Genomic DNA, 22386 nt, shown 5'->3' on the forward strand with positions numbered 1-22386 from the left:
ACGCCATGCTCTATCAACTGAGCTACATCCCTGCCGGCCATTCCCTCCCGTACCCTGGACGAATTGTGCGCCGCCCATGAGTCTCCCGGTCGCGGCCGGCTGCGACAAAGCCTGGATTCGAACCAGGATCTCTACTGGCACAGTTAGCACTGCGATGCAGTGCCTTAGACCACTGCGCCACTCAGGAGCTCACATATCTCCGCTGTTGAAAACTAAATGTTAGTCTAAAAGAAATGTGAGATAATGTCTAGATGCTTTTTATAGTGGAGATCAAGTTTATAAATTGCCTGGCTGGGCTGATGAGACAGTGGATTGCGCAGTCAAATGGAAAAGAGTAAATAGGCATTTTAACATCATAGATTTAGCTGCTGGTAACTTGTGGAATAGACACCGGCTGGAATGCGGTTTTAACCAATTCAGGATTAGACCCACCCATTGTATAATTTAAAGATAGTACATGATGCACACACTGACATGCAAGGACAATACAAATGGTGCACACTGTAAAAAACCCAACTTAACCAATTGCTTAAGCAGCGTTATTCTGTGAGTTGGGTGGACTTCAGAAGGACAAGAAATGTAGCTAATGGGTGAACGTTTGTTCACTCAACAAACTTTGCTCACAGTGAACTGAATGTATAAAAACTTGTTGAGTCTAATTACAATTTCATGTTTGCCTTTGGAAGGCAACGCTGTATATTGGTTCAGCTATATTCCCAAATGTGGAGATAACTTACAACCCTATAGCAGCTGGTTGCCTTACAATTGTACATTGATTAAACTTTTTTACAGTGCAGGGAGCCAAGCTTTCAACTCAATCAACTCAAAGTGCAGGTGTAGCCTAGTTGAACTTCTACACAGGTGGATAGGGAGATAAAGTCAAGTTTATTTTGAAATGTGTTGATTGATCCATACGCTTGTATTACAATGATGACACTGCTTATCATCTTTCTTATCAGGAGTCGAGGAGGCCTTGATTTTCAATACAGATCAATGATCAATCACACCGCCAAAGAAGAAGAATAGATAACGGGGAGGAGGGGAGTACAATAAAGTTGACCATTGCAATCTAGATTAGTTGCCCTTGGCTGGGATGCTGATCCTAGATCTGTGCCTATAGGTAAGTAGCAGGGAAGATAGGAGGGGGAGGGGTTCTCAATTGTAGACACCTTTAGTTAGTTAACGATTGCAGGGCTGGATAGATGAGGGTATAAAGACAAGCAGGGAGCTGTGGCTGTCTTTACCTTCGCTGCCTTATAGTCACCATGTCTTTCTCAGGGAAATACCAGCTGGAGACACATGAGAACTTTGAGCCTTTCATGAAGGCTATTGGTAAGTCTTGCTATTGTGTTTGTACATTTGTGATGTGATTAGACTTGGGGTGTTAATTTCAGAAGTTGTAGTCCTTTCAGTAATGATGTTCAATGGTGACTGCTGATACAGCGGTTACTCCTGAGTAACAAACTCAGCTAGCACCTTAGATTTTTTCTATATTTTTTTTTAGGTTACAGGGAGTTTGAGAACATTGTTACTATGGTTCCCTGAGTTTTGTTGGGAGGCTTTTAATGTTTTGAGAACATTACTTTAAATAGAACCAAGAACGTACAAAGAACATTATATTGAGGTACTGAAATTCCCACAGGAGAATTTTAAGCTTTGCTGAACAATTTGAGAACATTCCCAATGTCAAATGAACTGAACATTACCTTAAATTAAAGGTTTGAACTTTCAGGAAATGTTCTGATAAAGTAATGTCAAGAAAATAACACTTTTTTTGTCGAGTTCCTTAAATGTGCTGAATGTTCTAAAGCCAGGCAACTCTCCTGCACCACTGCCAGAAAGTTGTGGGAAGGTTGTATGCAAAATAGTCAGACAACCACGCTCTACGGAACATATGGTTCTCAGAACGTTAGTTGCTAGCTGGAAATGCATTCAATGTTTGCATTCAGTATATTTTATTGCCATATTATATTGCGTTTTGCTGAAGTAGTAATAATTCAGTGTTCATGTCCCACTTTACCAATTTTTTGTAGTACTAAAGAGCACAGTTCATGACTCTCCCTCATACATGTAGGTCTCACTGATGAGCTTATTCAGAAGGGCAAAGACATCAAGAGCATCTCTGAGATTGAGGAGACTGGGGACCACTTCAAGGTGACTGTCACCACGGGGACAAAGGTCCTCACCAACTGCTTCACCATTGGCCAGGAGGCAGAGCTCGAGACTCTGACCGGGGAGAAAGTCAAGGTGGGTGGCGCATGTTGCAACCCAACCATGAGATTCTTACATGTAGCCTAGATCTATCCATCTCCCTACAAATACAGCCAGTATCTAACTAAACTGAGTTCAGCTGATGTGAGATGACGATGATAAGTTACTTCAGGTCCCAGTGATGTTGGGTTAGTAGTTGCAGTATATCCACATCCAACAGCAGTCAAGTTCCCTTCCCCTGACGTTCTTTGGCAGAGACTCTGCTCTCCAGAGTGACTGGGCTCACAATTTTAACTTTATCAGTTTACATCGCATAACCAACTAGCACACGTCCAAATTAGGCCCTGTTAAATTGGGCCTAGTTGATCGTGGTTGGTGACCACTGCTTTCAGATTTAACATTTGACCTCTACTGTTTTCCAGTCTATGGTGATGAGAGAAGGTAACAAGCTGAAGGTCTCCCTGAAGGGGATCGAATCGGTCACAGAACTGGCAGATCCAAACACCATCGTCAACGTGAGTCTGGGACATATGGCTGGGGGGGTTCACTAAACTACACTATTTTAGGGTTCATTTATATAGTAATAATTAAATGTATCTACTAGATGCTCTTTCTATTTTCAGACCATGACTGTAGCTGGCATCGCATACAAGAGGATCAGCAAACGAATTTGATCTACTGTGCTGTTTTGCTTAATAAAATGTGAAAGGCATGGAATGGTCTGGTCTCAGCATTTTATTTACATGGGTAGAACTTCAGGGAAAATTTAGATTCTGCATTGAGACAACGTTTCCATTGTTTGAGTTGAAGAATGTGACGATAGCTCAGTGGGATTCAATACATAATATAAAATGCAAGCCCAGCAGTTTAGAAATGAAGGCTTTAGTAGGTCTGTTACATTTTAAATCAATGCACCCATATTGTAAGTTGGTTAAGGCAATACGGTGGCTGTGTTTTGGACTTTGCTTTCACTAGTTTCCCAGCTACAGTATGGTTGTGAGGAGTCCTGGACGTTTGACTTGATTCTTCTGACGATCTGTGAATTGAAATCAAAGTATGCAGTGTATACTATGCTATTGTGAGGTCACTACTTCTGCTGGCGGTTAGTTTCTGGCCGCCATGGGTTCGTTCATGCTCATTTGCTAGTTTTTCAGGGTCTCCTGCGTGTTATTCTCCTTAACTCCATCTAGGTCTGCAAATCGGAGGGATCATGTCATCAAGATGCGTTTTAATCTTGCAGGTCCTCCTGTGACTGTTTCATGTCTTCCCTCCAGGTCTTTGATGGGTTGTGTGGGTTCTCTGCAGGATGGCATTTCAAATGCTGCATGATCTGTAAGGCCATCTACCGCCTGCCAGTGGGTCACTCCTGCCTTCATGGTTGCCATCCCCAGGGCGGCGTGTTTCGGATGGTGTAGTTTACTGTCGACGTGATATATTTACACCACCTTTAATCAATTCCACTCATCCATCCACCATTTTGCATGCGTAGTCAGTGGTCTCGTCAAACTGCAGGTAGTCTAAGACCTCACTGGCTGTGCTCCACATCCTCAGCTGTGTATAAGCCACCGCTGGCTCCTGTTTCTTTATGCAGTCTGCATCTCTTAACCCGGGGTGGGGGGGGGGGGTAGATTTAGGCTTGGATTTGAGTGTTGTATCTCATGGTAGTTCCCCTTCATGCAAGAGGAGCCCTGGTTTAGAGACCAACCGTCTGCTCCCACCAGACTACAAACTTACATCGGAAGGAGCACAATCAGCCGCAGTGCCCCTGGAGCTTGTCTAAATGTCTTGCTCAAGGGCACAACAGCATGAGATGACACTTGGATCTGAAATCAGCACCAGCAATAATCTTAATGCATTAAAGTCCATAGAGCTATAGAACAATTCTGTTAAATACATCCTACCCTTTGTCTGTTGGGGTCATTGACTCTCCACCAGAATGGTATACTATGAAGCAAGCTACTCAGGCTTTTATAAAGCTAGCAAGCTTCAGTTAGCATCACATTCCAGGTTAGGCTTCATCCATACGATGACAGTGGATATTGCTCGTCTGCCTGCCGCTAACTCTAGCAGGTTTGTAACATTGAGTGCATGTCGCACATGGCTAGTCGAACGATGAACTCTTCATTGAGACAATGCTGAAACGTCAATCCATGGGTAAGTCGGTGCCACATTTTTCATTTGTGCCGAAATCAAAACGAAAGCGAAGTTGCAAATTCAGCAGGCTATTGACTGTCTAGATTGAATTAAGCTAAAGGGAAAGTTCTTCTGAAGAGGATATGTCAATGTGTTGCCCTCTGTTTCCCCCCTAATTGGAGACAGCCTGTTTTGTGGGTATTTATGACTTGAGTTTGCAGTGAACTTTATTCTATATTGATCTTCATTGGCATGCATTAATGTTGCCTTTGCATTTCCTTGGTTTGCTGTGCTTTTCCTAATTAGTGTCCTCCCCTTTGGCTGGTCTCCATGGCGGTCAGCACACACCTGAGCCTAAAGCCCTTAACGAGCCATGTACCCTGTACAAAAAGGAGCTCCTAGCTCACATTAGCTTTTCAGAGGGCAATTACCATTTTTTCTGCAGCACCCCTTCACAAAAACTATGCCTCTACTGGGGTCGCGCCACTGTGCTCTTTGGAGGCAGACAGTCTGGGTGTAGGTGTTCCTGCTGGTTGCTGGGGTAGCTGAGCACACCACCATGAGGAAAATGGCTTCCCTTGAGAGGGCAAGAACAAGATGTATGTCAGAAGTGTAGTATTATAAGGTGAAGTGTACTTGGAATATGGGGGAGGAATGGAGGGGAGAGGAGGTCAGAGTGAGAAGGAGGAAGAGGGTGAGCTTGAATTAAAAATGGCGGGGAAAAAGGAGGATGGTTTGTTAAAGAAGAATGGTTGAAAGTAAGCCGAGTGAGCTGTATGCCGGATCGAAAACCAGAGGAGAAATGGAAGTGAGTGAGGGCAAGGTATCGGAGGGGGTAGGTGTGGTAAAGTTCTCGGAGCCCTTGCACCGAGGGTCAAGATAAAGATGATTCTCTGATGGTAGGAATTACATTGTTGGAGAAAGTGGACCCTTGCCTTTTTGAATGATCCATTTGTGGTTTCAGGGTGGGTGGAAACAGAGTTGGGTGCTGTGAAGGTCACCAGAAGTCGTCTGTTGATAATTGTTTCTGCTAGTCAGAGGGAGAAGGCGCTCCATGTTAAACAAGTGGGGACAAGAGATGTGAATTGTTTTACTCTCAAGAAAAGGTCGCCATTGAAAGGAGTTATTACTGGGGTAGCGGGAAATGTGAAAATTGACCAACGGAAGGGAAAGATTCCCGGTGTTTGTGATGGTTGTTGTTCGGTGCGACGCAGACAGGGTGGCGTTAGTGGTGAAACAGAAGTAATTGTCTGTTCTTTTGAGTTTTGATGAGTCTTTGCCGGACAAAGTGATGTTAGGATATATACTATAAGTTATCCTGTACAAGCTTTTGTGCCGAATACATTACGTTGTTACAGGAGTCAAGCTTATGGGCATGTGGCAGTGTGTAGGAGGCAGGTTCCTAGGTGTGAGAAGTGTGCAGAAGGGCATGAGACAAAGGAATATGTAGCATTGGGGAATGTAGTGGTATTTGTTAATTGTAGGGGTGCCCATGGGGCTGGGGATCAGAATTGTCTGGTGCAAGAGAGGCAGGTTGAGGTTTCCAGTGTTATAGTTGTGCAGAAGTTGTCGTATGCTGAGGCAGTAGAGGAAGATGGGTCAAGGGGTAGGGATCCTGGAGGAGTGGTGAGTAGTAGATCTGTACCAGTACAGAGGGATGGGCCAACAAGTGTTAAATGCTTTAGTAAGATTGGATTTTTAGCGTTTTATAGCAATGGTTATCAACTGTACTACATGGATGGAACGTAAGTCGCAGAAAATTGAGGTTGTGGTGGCAGCTGCAGAGAGGTATTTGGGTGTACGAGACTTGACGTCAGAGGAGTTATAGGGTGTGTTGAGTGGTGGTGTCCTTTCGAGGTAGGACTAGATAATTAAAATAGTGGAGTAGGTTGGGGGTTTTAATTGAGTGTACAGTCAGATTTAGGGTATTTTTATTTTTTTCCCCAGCAAAATAAAGGAGGTATCATCCAGTCTAGTATGTGGCGGTAATGCAACGTTTATTGGATGCCAACCGCCGTTAAACCTCATCGAAGAAGACTTTAGCTTTTCTTCTGGTGGTGAGAACAACCACTACTACAGAGGTCGCCGCTGCCATGCCACATGACCGCAATGCTACCGCTAGATGACTGCAACTTAGCCATACTGCCACCTCGAGGGGGGTGGGTGGAGGACAGAGCCGAACGAACAAGTGCTGTGATGCACAAAGCTGGGACTGTCTATAGGGAACTGAGTGAGTGACGATTGTGTCCCCCTGCTCTGTTCTGTGCCAGTGGTGAGGTAGCATGTGCCAACGATGGACTGACGCGACAAGCGATCGGACTGACAATCTATGGATGGACGGACAGCGGCGATGGCCATTTTGTTCTAGCTCACCAGCAGCTGGGACTTATTCTTGGGACTGAGTATTTGTGTTAAACATTTGTACACCCCCGAGACCTCAAGTAAAAACATTGGCTGTGTTGGCCTGGGATCGTACTTACCTGTGTCTGACAGATACATGATCTATTCTGTCCTATATTATTTTTCCTCTTTCTGGGTATTACTGTCAACTAAGGGTTTGCTGATATTGAATGCCTTGGTTGGGTTCTGCCTTTATTCCTTTATATTTTTATACCTAGAACTGTTAGTGCTTTTTTTCTAGCCAGTATCGTTTCTCTCATTTTGTTATCTTGCTATAATGGACAAAAATATAAACGTAACATGTAAAGTGTTTGGCCCATGTTTCATGAGCTGAAATAAAAGATCCCAGAAATGTTCCATACGCACAAAATGTATTTCTCTACAATGTTTTCCACAAATTTGTTTACCAGGGATGTACTGAGCATTTCTCCTTTACCAAAATAATCATCCACCTGACAGGTGTGGCATATCAAGAAGCTGAATAAACAGCATTATTATTACACAGGTGCACCTTGCTGGGGCAATTAAAGGCCGCTCTAAAATGTGCAGTTTTGTCACACAACACAATGCCACAGATGTCTCAAGTTTTGAGGGAGCGTGCAATTGGCATGCTGACTGCAGGAATGTCCACCAGAGCTGATGCCAGAGAATTGAATGTCAATTTCTCTACAATTTCGTTTTAACCGCAGACCACGTGTAACCACGCCAGCCTAGGACCTCCACATCCGGTTTCTTCACCTGGGGGATCGTCTGAGATCAGCCAGCCGGACAACTGATTAAAATGAGTATTTATGTCTGTAATAAAGCCCTTTTGTGGGGAAATTGTTACATGTTGCGTTTATATTTTTGTTCAGTATAGTTATTTGCCTCTTTATCGGTATTTACCACTCCTATGAACTAAAATTGGCTGTTTGGGCTATAATGACTATGCAGTACACTCACTCCCCACATCAGGGCTGTTGAGGTATTAGGCTGGGGGGCATCGGGATTGCAAACGTGGTATGTAAGGGACAGGTGGAGTATCATGCTCTCGGTGGTTAGAAAAGTGAAGGTGCAATTCAGGGAGGGAGTTGAAAGGGCCTTTCTCGGGTTGGGTGGGGGGATATATTAGGGGAGGGACAGAAGGAGGACAGTTAGAAACATATCTCAGGTACAGCTATGTCTAGCACCCTGATCATGATGGTACTTTTTGGTATACATTTTATAGGTGTTAATTCTGGTAAGTACAGTCATGGTTAAAAGTTTTGAGAATGACCCAAGTATTGGTCTTCACAAAGTTTGCTGCTTCAGTGTTTTTAGATATTTTTGTCAGATGTTACTATGGTATACTGAAGTATAATTGCAAGCATTCCATAAGTGTCAAAGGCTTTTATTGACAATTACATTAAGTTTATGCAAAGAGTCAATATTTGCAGTGTTGACCCTTCTTTTTCAAGACCTCTGCAATCCGCCCTGGCATGCTGTCAATAAACTTCTGGGCCACATCCTGACTGATGGCAGCCCATTCTTGCATAATTAATGCTTGGAGTTTGTCAGAAATTGTGGGTTTTTGTTTGTCCACCCGCCTCTTGAGGATTGACCACAAGTTCTCAATGGGATTAAGGTCTGGGGAGTTTCCTGATCATGGACCCAACATTTAGATGTTTTGTTCCCCGAGCCACTTAGTTATCACTTTTGCCTTATGGCAAGGTGCTCCATCATGCTGGAAAAGGCGTTGTTCGTCACCAAACTGTTCTTGGATGGTTGGGAGAAGTTGCTCTCGGAGGATGTGTTGGTACCATTCTTTATTCATGGCTGTGTTCTTAGGCAAAATTGTGAGTGAGCCCACTCCCTTGGCTGAGAAGCAACCCCACACATGAATGGTCTCAGGATGCTTTACTGTTGGCATGACACAGGACTGATGGTAGCGCTCACCTCGTCTTCTCCGGACAAGGTGTTTTCCGGATGGCCCAAACAATCGGAAAGGGGCTTCATCAGAGAAAATGACTTTACCCCAGTCCTCAGCAGTCCAATCACTGTACCTTTTGCAGAATATCAGTCTGTCCCTGATGTTTTTCCTGGAGAGAAGTGGCTTCCTCGCTGCCCTTCTTGACACCAGGCCATCCTCCAAAAGTATTCGCCTCTCTGTGCGTGCAGATACACTCACACCTGCCTGCTGCCATTCCTGAGCAAGCTCTGCACTGGTGGTGCCCCGATCCCGCAGCTGAATCAACTTTATTATTTTGGTCTCATATCACACAAACCTTTGAGCAGATCTCCAGAAGATAATTTAGAGTTTTTAATGTCCAATGATGAACCACAAACATAAAATGTAATTGCTGATTGTGATATGATATCCAAAATAGATTGTACTCATAGACATTATGTTACATAGTAACCATAGACATCATGTAACCATAGACATCATATTACATAGTTAACATAGACGACATGTGACATAGTAACCATAGACGACATGTTACATAGTAACCATAGATGACATGTTACATAGTAACCATAGATGACATGTTACATAGTAACCATAGACGACATGTTACATGGTAACCATAGACATCATGTTACATAATAGTAATTATAGCGAGGTATAGAGTATAACATCTAATCAGGGAATATATTCAATTGTTCCACAAAAAAATGAAAAAATGAGCGTAATTTAGATGCAATGAAATACTGATATGCTTCTAATGTTTTCTGCATCAGCTTTTACTATTATTTGTTTCTTTTTAGTTTTTTCACATCCTGCAACTTGTGTACAGTGTCCTTAAGTCTGGTCCACCAGCTGGATCTCTCTCTGTCTACTATGCAGTAGCAGTAAGCTTGGCCTTGGGATAGTGACCTTTTGGTTTTAGATAAACATTTAGATAAAACCTTTTATCATTACTGCTACCTTTTATCATTACTACATTGGTGTAGATATATAATGTTGATGTAATTTTGATGTAACCTAATCAGAATCATAGAAATAGAATGAATAGAACATATATTTAAAAATAATAATTTTAGTCATTTAGCACAAGGTTTCCCAAACTCGGTCCTTTCCCGCAAGACATCATAAATAGACCTAATAGAACTAAATTCAGAATGAATATATTCTGTCTACTCGTATGTCTTAATGTTAATTATACCATGCATAAGTCAAGTCTCTCTGAATAACCTCCATAAGGTTCAACCATGTCCATTCTGCTTTGTGTATTTCTATGTTAAACCGGTCTTTAACATGGAGAGGCAGAGTCCATGTTCTCAGGACTACAGGAGCTCTTATTGGTTCAGACTCAGCACACAGATAAAGATGAGATAGATCAGAGAACACACAGAGACATCTACTGTATGTACCCTAGTTCAAAGATAGTACATGATGCACACACTGACATACAGCCAGATATAAGCAAGGATAATACAAGTGGTGCACACTGTACAAAAGTCAACTTAACCAATTGCTTAATCAGCGTTATTCTGTGAGTTGGGTGGACTTCAGAAGGACAAGAAATTGAGCAAATGGTTGAATGTTTGTTCACTCAACAAACTTTGCTCACAGTGAGCTGAATGTATAAAAACTTGTTGAGTCGAATTACAATGTAATGTTTGCCTTTGGAAGGCAACACTCTATGTTGGTTCAGCTATGTTCCCAAATGTGGATTAGTGACATGCAGTATTTTACATAACCACTGTTGTGCCTGTTGAAGTAACACACGCACAAGTTCCAGTATTGCACCAATGTGCCTCAAACAAGCAACACAGTAACGGACTCCTACAACGACCACTGCCCAAATGTGCCTTTCAACACGAAAAACCTGTTTTGCACTTTTCTGTTTACTTTATCCTTATGTCATATGGAAATCTGAGAAGAAAATTATGAATAATTGTATATAATATAATACATTTATATAATTTAATTGTATACATTTATATATACCATTATATATACAAATATAATTTGCACTTTTTTGGGGGGGACACAACTTTTTAATTCCGTATTGGTTATGTTGTAATACATAGAAAGAGGAAATGAATATATTAAAGAGAATTATAATGAAATATGTTGTTTGAAACATGTTATTGTCAAAGTATCATTCTTGTGAATGAAAAATAGCCCTAAATGCTTATCATCGTCATTGCCAGTTAGTCTCGCGATTAGAGTGTTGGGCCAATAACTGATGGGTCGCTGGTTGGAATACGAGAGCCGACAAGGTGAAAAATCTTAACCCCAATTGCTCCAGGGGTGCTGGACCATGTTGACCCTGGCCGTGACGACACTCCCTGCAGGTGTCTCAGAAGGAGTTGGGATATGCAAGAAAAACATTTCCATTATATACTTGTGTGTAACAGGACATATATATGCACCCCCCAAATGATTATTATTATCATAAATCCTCATCACATTTTATTTTAGTAGAGCCAGTGAAGGTTTCTCATCAAACGAGGGCTAGTGAAATGCTACATGTTAAAAAGGTGGACTTTGTTCTCATCAAACGAGGGATAGTGAAATGCTACATGTTAAAAAAATGGACTTTGTATTTTTTATTTCAATGCTCATAAACTGTACAGTGGCGCAGTGGTCTAAGGCACTGCATCGCAGTGCTAGCTGTGCCACTAGAGATCCTGGTTCGAATCCAATTGGCCCGGCGACGTCCAGGGTAGGGGAGGGTTGTGGGTTCGATTCCCACGTGTGGCCAGTATGAAAAATAAAAAAGTAATGTATGCACTCACTAACTGTAAGTCGCTCTGGATAAGAGCGTCTGCTAAATTACTAAAATGTAAAAATGTAAATGGAGCAAACTCACAATCCTATAGCAGCTAGTTGCCTTACAATTGTACATTGATTCAACTTTTTTACAGTGCGGGGAGCCAAATACAGCTCTCAACTCAATCAACTTAAAGTGCAGGTGTAGCCTAGTTGAACTTCTACACAGGGGATAGGGAGATAAAGTCAAGTTAAATTTGAAATGTGTTGATTGATCCATATGCTTGTATTACAATGATGACACTGCTTATCATCTTTCTTATCAGGAGTCGAGGAGGCCTTGATTTTCAATACAGATCAATGATCACTCACACCACCAAAGAAGAAGAAGAGAGGATGAGGAGGGAGGAGGGGAGTACAATAAAGTTGACCATTGCAATCTAGATTAGTTGCCCTTGGCTGGGAAGCTGATCCTAGATCTGTGCCTATAGGTAAGTAGCAGGGAAGATAGGAGGGGGAGGGGTTCTCAATTGTAGACACCTTTAGTTAGTTAACGATTGCAGGGCTGGATAGATGAGGGTATAAAGACAAGCAGGGATCTGTGGCTGTCTTTACCTTCACTGCCTTATAGTCACCATGTCTTTCTCAGGGAAATACCAGCTGGAGACACATGAGAACTTTGAGCCTTTCATGAAGGCTATTGGTAAGTCTTGCTGTAGTGTTTGTACATGTGTGATTAGACTTGGGGAGTTAATTTCAGAAGCTGTCCTTTTCTCAGTCTGAATCAGTAATACGGTTAAAGTTTGCTGATGCAATGGTTACTTCTGAATAGTAAACCCGGCTAGCACATTTTGATGTTCTGCGACTGGAAAATAGACTTAAGGCTGTTTTGTGAATGTTTGTTTTAGGTTGCAGGGAGGTTCTGTTAACATCTTATGTTTTCCTGGGATGTCTTTATGTTTTGAGAATGAGAAATTACAGGTAATTTGTATGTTTTTGATGAACTTTAACTGAATATTTAATGTAGACTTTTATTAACACTGCTAGGTTGGGTTAACTGTTTTTGAACTTCAAGCACAGATGGGACCCATGGAAATTATTTTGTTTAGGCATTAATTATCCCTTTTTTTTTTTTTGTGTCATTGAGACTCAAACCTATACTCTTCTGTCCTTATCCATGGAATTAGTCCACTGTGCCACCAGGATGGAGTTTGCATGCAATGGTTTTTTTAAACTCCTAAGCGGGTCAATTTCGTATGTATATGGAACAAGCACTCATTAAGATCAGGTGTGACCAATTAGTGGGTGCAGTCAACAAACCTCAACACACCTAATGAGAGGATGGAGTTCTGTTAACGCTGAGATCGGCATTTATGTTTTCAATAATGGTCTTAACGCTGTTTTTGTGGTTTCTGTCAAGTTTATGTTCTGAGAACATTACTTTAAATAGAACCTATAGACAACATTATGCTGAAGTACTGATATTCCCACAGGAGAATGTTTAAGGTTCGCTGAACAGTTTGAGAACATTCCCAATGTCAAATTAGTTGAATGTTCCTAGAACTTTACCTTTTTAATTAAATGTTTTAACTTTCAGGAACTGTTCTGATAAAGTAATGGAATGCCAAGAAAGTAACATTATCTTGTTAAGTTCCTTAAATGTGCTGAGAATGTTCCAATGCCAAGCACCACTGCCAGAAAGTTGGGGGAAGGTTGTATGCAAAATGACCATAGGACAACCATGCTCTTAGAAACCTATATTTCTCACAATGTTGTGCTAGCTGGGAATGCGTTTTCTCATTGTGTTGATGTGGGAGTTTGCCATATTGGATCATTGTTTTTGCTCCACTTCTGGAGCTATAATTTGGAGTTCATGTCCCACTTAAGTACATTTGTGTAGTACTAAAGAGCACAGTTCATGACTCTCTCTGCCGCATTCATGTAGGTCTCTCTGATGAGCTTATCCAGAAGGGCAAAGACATCAAGAGCATCTCTGAGATTGAGGAGACTGGGGACCACTTCAAGGTGACTGTCACGACCGGGACAAAGGTCCTCACCAACTGCTTCACCATTGGCCAGGATGCGGAGCTTGACACACTGACCGGGGAGAAGGTCAAGGTGGGTGGTTCATGTCACAACCCAGCCTAGGTTTCATACCATGTAGTAACTGCCTAGATTTATCCATCTCTCTACATGTACAGCCAGTATCTAACTTAACTGAGTTCAGCTGATGTGAAATGGCTAGTTAGTTCAGGTCCCAGTGATGTTGGGTTAGTAGTTGCAGTATATCAATATCCATCAGCAGTCAAGTTCCCTCCCCAGCTTGTGTGCGCTGTGGGAGGACTGACATTCTTTGGCAGAGAATCTGCTCTCCACAGTGACTGGGCTCACATTTGTAACTTTATAGCTGTTTCCATCTCACAACTAACACCTGCTGCATACGATCTGTTTTCTCCATATATGGTGTAGTATCGCGTCAATGCTGGTAATTATTGCTGTCAAAGAGTCCGCTTAGGCTGTACTTTGATTATAAGTTTTATTTATATCACAAGATGTCAGCATGAGTTTACAGACCCTGCCGGGCTGGAGAACAGTGTCCAAAGATAATCTGTCTGTTCTAACCCCTCTTTTGTCTAGCCTATACTTATAAGGTATGCAAAAATATGGGTTGCTCCCTCTGCTATCCAATCACCTGTCTCCCCTGGGGCGTCACCCTAAAAACGTCTCTTTTGGAAGTAAAATAAACATCCCCTCAGGTTCCACTAGAATGGTCATAATCTTAATACACTACAATGGCCATTCAACTTTGGCCTGTTAAATTGACGCCAGTTGCCGGTGGTTGGTGACCACTGCTTTCAGAGGTAACGTTTGACCTTTCTCTACTTTTTCCAGTCTACGGTGACGAGGGAAGGTAACAAGCTGAAGGTCTCCCTGAAGGGGATCGAATCTGTCACAGAACTGGCAGATGCAAACACCATTGTCAATGTGAGTCTGGGGCATATGGATGGGGAGATCACTAAACACCTATATTAGGGTTTGTTTATACATTAACAAATCAAGTTCTTTGACTGCCATGAATGCAATTCAACCGTTGCTCCCACCTATGTTCTAATTCCATCCTAAGCCTACTCTACTGGCATGGCTTTACCGAGTGTAATGATTAAATGTATCCACTAGATTATCATTTCTCTTTTCAGACCATGACTGTAGCTGGCATCGAGTACAAGAGGATCAGCAAACGAATGTGAAGATCTACTGCATTGTTTGGCTTAATAAAATGTGAAAGGCATGGAATGGTCTGGTCTCAGCATTTGAAATACATTTTTCAGGGAAAATTGAGCTTCTGCAATAATGAGACGAGGTTTGAGTTGGAAGAATGTGAAGAACTCAGTGGGATTAAATACAATAGCGAAGTTCCTTTAAAGAGTACACAATGCTGACATGGATTTTTCGAAACAATTTTTATTAATACTTTTAATATAAAATTAAAGCCCGGCGGTGTAGAACTGAAGGCTTTGGGATGTCTAGCTAGTCTGTTACAATATGGGTCAGAATCCTTCAACCATTGGTTGCATCATATTTTAAAAGTGGTCTTAATTTTTTTTAAGGCAATATGAGAGCTGTGTTTTTGGACTTGGCTTTCACTAGTTTCACCCAAGTGTAGCTGACAAGGGGCTGAAGGTGCACCATATGCGGGTGATTGTATGACAGTATAGTTGAGTCAAGGATGTAGGAACAAAGGGTTGATTTCTCTGACATCTATAAACTGCTCAAGGTGTGTATGCTATTGTGAGGTCACTACGTCTGCCGGTGGCAAGTTTCTTGACGCCTACTGCCATAGGGTCATTCATGCTTATTGGTTGGTTATTCAGGGCCTCCTCCTGCATGCTGTGTATCTACATTCTCAAACATCTATAACTCCAATTCTCTGGATAGCCTAGAGAGGAATCGTGTCATCAAGATGCGTTTTAATCTTTAATATCATCCCGTGTGTATGACTCATATCTTACCTCAAGGTCTTCAGTGATGGGACGTGTGGGTTCTCTGCAGGATGGCATAGGCCTTAGATAATGATCTTCCCAGCCTGCCAGTGGGTCACACCTGCCTTCATGGTTGCCATCCCCAGGGTGAAGTTGTTTGGATAGTATAGTTTACTGTGAAAGTAAGTGATAAATTATACTGAACAAAATTAATGCAACGTAATGTTTTCATGAGCAGAAATAAGATACCAGAAATTTTCCATGAGCAAATTTCTCAGTGCACAAATTTGTTAACATCGCAGTTAGTGGGAATTTCTAATTTGTCAAGATAATCCATCCACCTGACAGGTGTGGCATATCAAGAAGCTGGTTAAACAGCATGAGTATTATGCGGGCATCTTGTGCTGGGGATAAAAGCCCACTAAAAATGTGTCGGTGTTGTCAACGCCACGTCTCAAGTTGTGGGAGCATGCAATTGGCATGCAGACTGCAGGAATATCCACCAGAGCAATTCACAGAATTACATGTAATTTTTGCTACTCCAAAAACATTTTTGCTGTCTCGAACATCGTTTTAGAGAATTTGGCAGTGCGTCCAACCATCCTCACAACCGCAGACTACGCTAGCCCAGGACCTCCACAATCACCTGCGGGATTGTCTGAGACAAGCCACCCGGACAGCTGATGAAACTGGGTTTGCACAACCAAATAATTTCTGCACATACTGTTAAACAGTCTCACGGAAGGTCATCTGCGTGCTCGTCGACTTGACTGCAATTTGATGTCGTAACCGACTTCAGTGGGCAAATGCTCAACTTTGATTGCGACAGGCATGCTGGAGAAGTGTGCTGTTCACGGATGAATCCTGGTTTCAACAGTACCGGGCATATGTCAGATCGCTTGTGTGGGCAAGTGGTTTGCTGTTGTGAACAGAGTGCCCCATGGTGGGTGTATGGGCAGGAATGAGCTACGGACAACTAACACAATTGCATTTTGTTTATGGCAATTTGAATGCACATATTCCGTGACAAGATCGTGAGGCCCATTTTCGTGCCATTCATCTGCCGCCATCACGTTTCAGCATGATAATGCAAGGATTTGTACACAATTCCTGGAAGCTGAAAATGTCCCAGTTCTACCTTGGCCTGCACACTCACCAGATATGTCACCCATTGAGCATGTTTGGGATACTCTGGATTGACGTTTACGACAACGTGTTCAAGTTCCCACCAATACCCAGCAACTTCGCACAGCCATTGAAGAGTGGGACAACATTCCACAATCAACAGCTTGGCAATCTCTGCGAAGGAGATGTCGCTCTGCATGAGGCAAACGGTGGTCACACCAGATACTGACTGGTTTTCTGATCCATGCCCCTAAAAATGTTTTACGGTATCTGTGACCAACTGATGCATATCTGTATTCCCAGTCATGTGAAATCTATAAAATGGGGCCTAATGAATTTATTTCAGTTGACTGATTTCCTTATGTACTTAACCTCCAGGAAGTCTTTGGAATTGTTGCATGTTGTGTTCATATTTTTGTTCTGTGTGTGTGTTTTATTTATATATATATATATATATATATATCACACACATACAGTACCAGTCAAAAGTTTAGACACCTACTCATTCAAGGGTTTTTCTTTATATTTACTATTTTCTACATTGTAGAATAATAGTGAAGACATCAAAACTATAAAATAACACATATGGAATAATGTAGTAACCAACAAAGTGTTACACAAAACATATTTTATGTTTGAGATTATTCAAAGTAGCCACCCTTTGCCTTTGACGGCTTTGCACACTCTTGGCGTTCTCTCAACCAGCTTCACCTGGAATGCTTTTCCAACAGTCTTGAAGGAGTTCCCACGTATGCTGAGCACTTGTTGGCTGCTTTTCCTTCAATCTGCGGTCCGACTCATCCCAAACCATCTCAATTGGGTTGAGGTTGGGTGATTGTGGAGGCCAGGTCATCTGATGCAGCACTCCATCACTCTCCTTCTTGGTCAAATAGCCCTTACATAGCCTGGAGGTATGTTTTGGGTCATTGTCCTGTTGAAAAACAAATGATAGTCCCACTAAGCGCAAACCAGAGGGGATGGCATATCGCTGCAGAATGCTGTGGTAGCCATGCTGGTTCAGTGTGCCTTGAATTCTAAATAAATCACTGACAGTGTCACCAGCAAAGCACCAACACACATCCTCCACCCATGCTTCACAGTGGGAACCACACATTCGGAGATCATCCGTTCACCTACTCTGCGTCTCACAAAGACACAGCGTTTGGAACCCAAAATCTCATTTGGACTCATCAAACCAAAGGACAGATTTCCACCGGTCTAATGTCCATTGCTCGTGTTTCTTGGCCCAATCAAGTCCCTTCTTCTTATTTGTGTCCTTTAGTGGTGGTTTCTTTGGAGCAATTTGACCATGAAGGCCTGATTCACACGGTCGCCTCTGAACAGTTGATGTTGAGATGTGTATGTTACTTATCCAGGCTCTGTCGTAGCCGGCCGCGACCGGGAGACCCATGGGGCGGCGCACAATTGGCCCAGCGTCGTCCAGGGTAGGGGAAGGAATGGCCGGCAGGGATGTAGCTCAGTTGGTAGAGCATGGCGTTTGCAATGCCAGGGTTGTGGGTTCGATTCCCACGGGGGGCCAGTATGAAAAAATAAATATATAATAATAATAATGTATGCACTCACTAACTGTAAGTCGCTCTGGATAAGAGCGTCTGCTAAATGACTAAAATGTTTTAAAAAATTACATGTACTTGAACTCTGTGACGCATTTATTTGGGCTGCAATTTATGAGGCTGGTAACTCTAATGAACTTATCCTCTGCAGCAAAGGTAACTTTGGGTCTTCCTCTCCTGTGGCGGTCCTCATGACAGCCAGTTTTATCATAGCGTTTGATGGTTTTTGCAACTGCACTTGAAGAATCTTTCAAAGTTTTTTAAATGTTCCGTATTGACTGACCTTCATCTCTTAAGTAGTGATGGACTCCTTCCTCTTTGCTTATTTGAGCTGTTCTTGCCATATGTTATTTTACCAAATAGGGCTATCGTCTGTATACCACCACTACCTTGTCACAACAACTGATTGGCTCAAACGCATTAAGAAGGAAAGAAATTCCACAAATTAACTTAAGGTATACCTGTTAATTGAAATGCGTTCCAGGTGACTACCTTATGAAGCTGTTTGAGAGAATTGCAAAAGTGTGCAAAGCTGTCATCAAGGCAAAGGGTGGCTACATTGAAGAATCTCAAATATAAAAATATTTTATTACTTTACAGCCTTATTCTAAAATGGATTAAATTGTTTCCCCCCCTCCAATCTACACACAATGCCCCATAATGTCGAAGCAAAAAATGGTTTGTAGAAATGATTGCAAAAAAACAACTGACATTTACATAAGTATTTACTCAGTACTTTGAAGCATCTTTGGCAGCGATTACAGCCTCAAGTCATCTTGGGTATGACGCTACAAGCTTGACACACCTGTATTTGGGGAGTTTCTCCCATGCTTCTCTGCAGATCCTTTCAAGCTCTGTCAGGTTGGATGGGGAGCGTCGCTGCTATTTTCAGGTCTCTGCAGAGATGTTCGAACGGGTTCAAGTCCAGGCTCTGCTGGGCCACTCAAGGACATTCAGAGACTTATCCCGAAGCCACTCCTGCGTTGTCTTGGCTGTGTGCTTAGGGTCGTTGTCCTGTTGGAAGGTGAACCTTCACCCCAGTCTGAGGTCCTGAGTGCTCTGGAGCAGGTTTTCATCAAGGACCTCTCTGTACTTTGCTCCGTTTATCTTTCCCTCGATCCTGACTAGTCTCCCAGTCCCTGCCGCTGAAAAACATCAGCATAATGCTGCCACCACCATGCTTCACCGTAGGGATGGTGCCAGGTTTCCTCCAGACATAACGCTTGGCATTCAGGCCAAAGAGTTCAATCTTGGTTTCATCAGACAAGAGAATCCTGTTTCTCATGGTCTGAGAGTCTTTAGGTGCATTTTGGCAAACTCCAAGCGGGCTGTCATGTGCCTTTTACTGAGGAGTGGCTTCCGTCTGGCCACTACCATAAAGGCCTGATTTGGTGGAGTTCTGCAGAGATGGTTGTCCTTCTGAAAGGTTCTCCCATCTCCACAGAGGAACTCTGGAGCTCTGTCAGAGTGACCATTGGGTTCTTGATCACCTCCCTGACCAAGGCCCTTCTCCCCTGATTAAGCGGTTTGGCCTGGCGGCCAGCTCTAGGAAGAGTCTTGGTGGTTCCAAACTTCTTCCACTTAAGAATAATGTTGGCCACTGTGTTCTTGGGGACCTTCAATTCTGCAGAAATGTTTTGGTACCAGTCCCCAGATCTGTGCCTCGACACAATCCTTTCTCGGAGCTCTACGGACAATTCCGTCGACCTCATGCCTTGGTTTTTGCTCTGCATTGCACTGTCAACTGTGGGACCTTTATATAGACTGTGTGCCTTTCCAAATCATGTCCAATCAATTGAATTTACCACAGGTGGACTCCAATTAAGTTGTAGAAACATCTCAAGGATGATCAATGGAAACAGGATGCACCTGAGCTCAATTTCGAGTCTCATAGCAAAGGGTGTGAATACTTATGTAAATAAGGTATTTCTGTAATAAAATGTGGAAAAAGGGAAGGGGTCTGCATACTTTACTAATGCACTCATTCTTCTTAAACACCCTTAACTCATCTCATTCTGCATAGCCTAGAGGGAGGGATCATGTCGTCAAAATGTGTTTAATCTTGCAGATCATCCCATGTGTGCGTTATTCATGTTTTACCTTCAGGTCTTTGATGATTGGCTGTGTGGGTTCTCTGCCGGATGGCATAAGCCATCAAAAAATGCTTTCTGATTGGGCACCTAGCCATGCAATGTCATGAGGTACCGTCTTCATTACCTTGTTTAGGAAGCTCATTACCTTGTTTAGGGCAGGGTCAAATTGACAGTTTTTTTCACAGATAGGGAACAAAGTTAACTTTTCCAGACAGCTACAGCTAATAATAGGCTATTTAGTAGCTTCTAATTTCGTTAAGTTTTGGTAGCGGCGAGCTGAATAATTATAGCTGTCTAATCAGCATGGATATCAGAAAATGGAGGACCACCATGTCGAGTGCGATACCAAGCAGCCTGCTGGCCCGGCCACTGAGGTTGAGGAGCCTAGCAGCAAATGTAATACCCGCCCATCCCCAACGCCGTCTGCTGACCAACAAGATTGAGAATAGCCAGGGCCTAGAACCAACAGCACGAGGGTAACATCACAACAAGCACCTCCCCCTCTGTTACCCCAGCAACTAGCACCTGACGACCTGTTGGATCTAACCAAAACTTAACCAGTGGAAACAGAGTTGATTGATTCTTACAAAGTGAAATCGCAACCACAGCCAGTAACAACAAATGGACCCCACTCAGTGTTCTTCAAAGATACAGCGGGCCTTTGTCAGCAATGCCGACTGTGCTGTTGGCACTGAAGCATGGATTTGGATTAACAGCAATGTGGGAAAGTTTATTCTCCAGTCTGAAGAATGTATTCAGTGAACACAGTTACATCATGTTACATCAATGAAAAGCCCAGCTTGTGCAGCTGGCATTTGAGAGGGACCTGACAAGTACATTTCACCAGGAAGGAGAATGGGATCAGAAACTGCTCATGAGGTTCAACACAGCATGGAGGGGGCTGCAACTCGTCTAAATGGCAAGCTACAAACTTTATGGCCCTGGCCGCCATGCCAGAATGATTCATTTAGTTTTTTCCTCATGTAAGCCTACTGGTTGGCCTTTGCTTTTTACTTCAATGCATCTTTTAGATTTTTTTGTGATTCTTAATGTCATTAGGTTACTTGCTTTTGTGGGTCTAATTGCTATTGATAGATATACAGCTTTGCGTTATTTGACGGGTATAGGGACAATGACCAATGTAGATTATTGGTTGTGCTCTGAGGTGATGCTGAAATTGGCAGTCCATCTAACATTATCCTTTTTAAAATGCCCCCTCAGGCGTGTCGTCCTGGAGCCAGGCCTGTCTTGTAGTGGCTGCAGCTCAATCCCCTCTTTCCTGCAATATAAAGTTTGCGCCTATTCCATAATATGGGGCTTGTGAAGGTGGCCATTTTCAACACATGAGAGGATACAGACAAGAAAGTCGTCACGAAAGCCTCTGTAAAACCTGAACCATGTAAGCTACAAACTATTAAGTTACCACCATCGAAAAATTACTCTAACAAACACGACAGTGTCAGTTGTTTGGCTCTACATCGACAAGCTTTACGGCACTCGTCTAAGCTCTCTGTGGATTAACTATGAGATGAACATATTTGTCTGAAAACAAACTAGTCACCAGTTGTTGGCCATGGTGTTATGTCTAACCAGTTGGCTATTGTAGTCTGTGTGCCCACATGAGCTCCAGAGTCTAGCGGCTCGTACAGTGAAACTAAACTAGATTGGTAGGTAGCAGGTGAGGCTTTTATTTATTTCACAATAAATTAAGCTGAAGCTAGGTTTCCCAAGTCGTTCGGCGATTACTGCTCATGTCCGTGAGCATGCTAAACAGATGGCTCTGACGTCACACACCCAAATAAGCTCAACCAATCACCCAACGTAACTCATTAATATTAATGACTTTGCCTCCGGCTATCCTACGAAAGGACATTTTGCGTCACAGACATCCTCATTTCAAAGAGGTCTTCTCTCAAAAACGGGTGTCCTAACCGAACCGTTGGAGCTACAGTACAAACTAATGTGTCTAATGTCGAAAGGGGAGACTCTCACGAACACAAAGCTTCAAGGGAGTCATCTGAAGGTAACCCAGTACTGGGTTGTAAAAAATTCTAAAAGTGCGTAGGTGGTAAAAATGTGACACGAATATAGTGACCAAACATGGGTCTAATTACTATTTGATTTTTTTCTGAGTTTTCTTCTCTCAGATATAGAACAGACACTTCAAAACCGTGTTCTTTATGATTTAT

General features: G+C 42.6%; 2 protein-coding genes across 2 annotated transcripts; both read left to right on the top strand.

The window, feature by feature from the left end:
* Positions 1 to 1194: 1194 nt before the first annotated feature.
* On the top strand, positions 1195 to 2885 carry LOC311141516 (fatty acid-binding protein, liver-type-like; the record flags this gene model as incomplete). Its single annotated transcript, XM_084176865.1, has 4 exons — positions 1195 to 1332; positions 2075 to 2247; positions 2634 to 2726; positions 2835 to 2885. The coding sequence occupies exons 1-4, from the start codon at positions 1266 to 1268 to the stop codon at positions 2883 to 2885; spliced, it is 384 nt and encodes a 127-aa protein (XP_084032991.1). The 5' UTR covers positions 1195 to 1265.
* A 9176-nt stretch (positions 2886 to 12061) lies between these two features.
* On the top strand, positions 12062 to 14673 carry LOC311141869 (fatty acid-binding protein, liver-type-like; the record flags this gene model as incomplete). Its single annotated transcript, XM_084177366.1, has 4 exons — positions 12062 to 12128; positions 13371 to 13543; positions 14318 to 14410; positions 14623 to 14673. 4 exons carry the CDS (start codon positions 12062 to 12064, stop codon positions 14671 to 14673), a joined length of 384 nt encoding a protein of 127 aa, XP_084033492.1.
* Positions 14674 to 22386: the final 7713 nt, after the last annotated feature.

This window comes from Coregonus lavaretus (assembly GCF_964263955.1).
Source record: "Coregonus lavaretus genome assembly, chromosome: 14".
Taxonomy (NCBI): Eukaryota; Metazoa; Chordata; class Actinopteri; order Salmoniformes; family Salmonidae; genus Coregonus; species Coregonus lavaretus.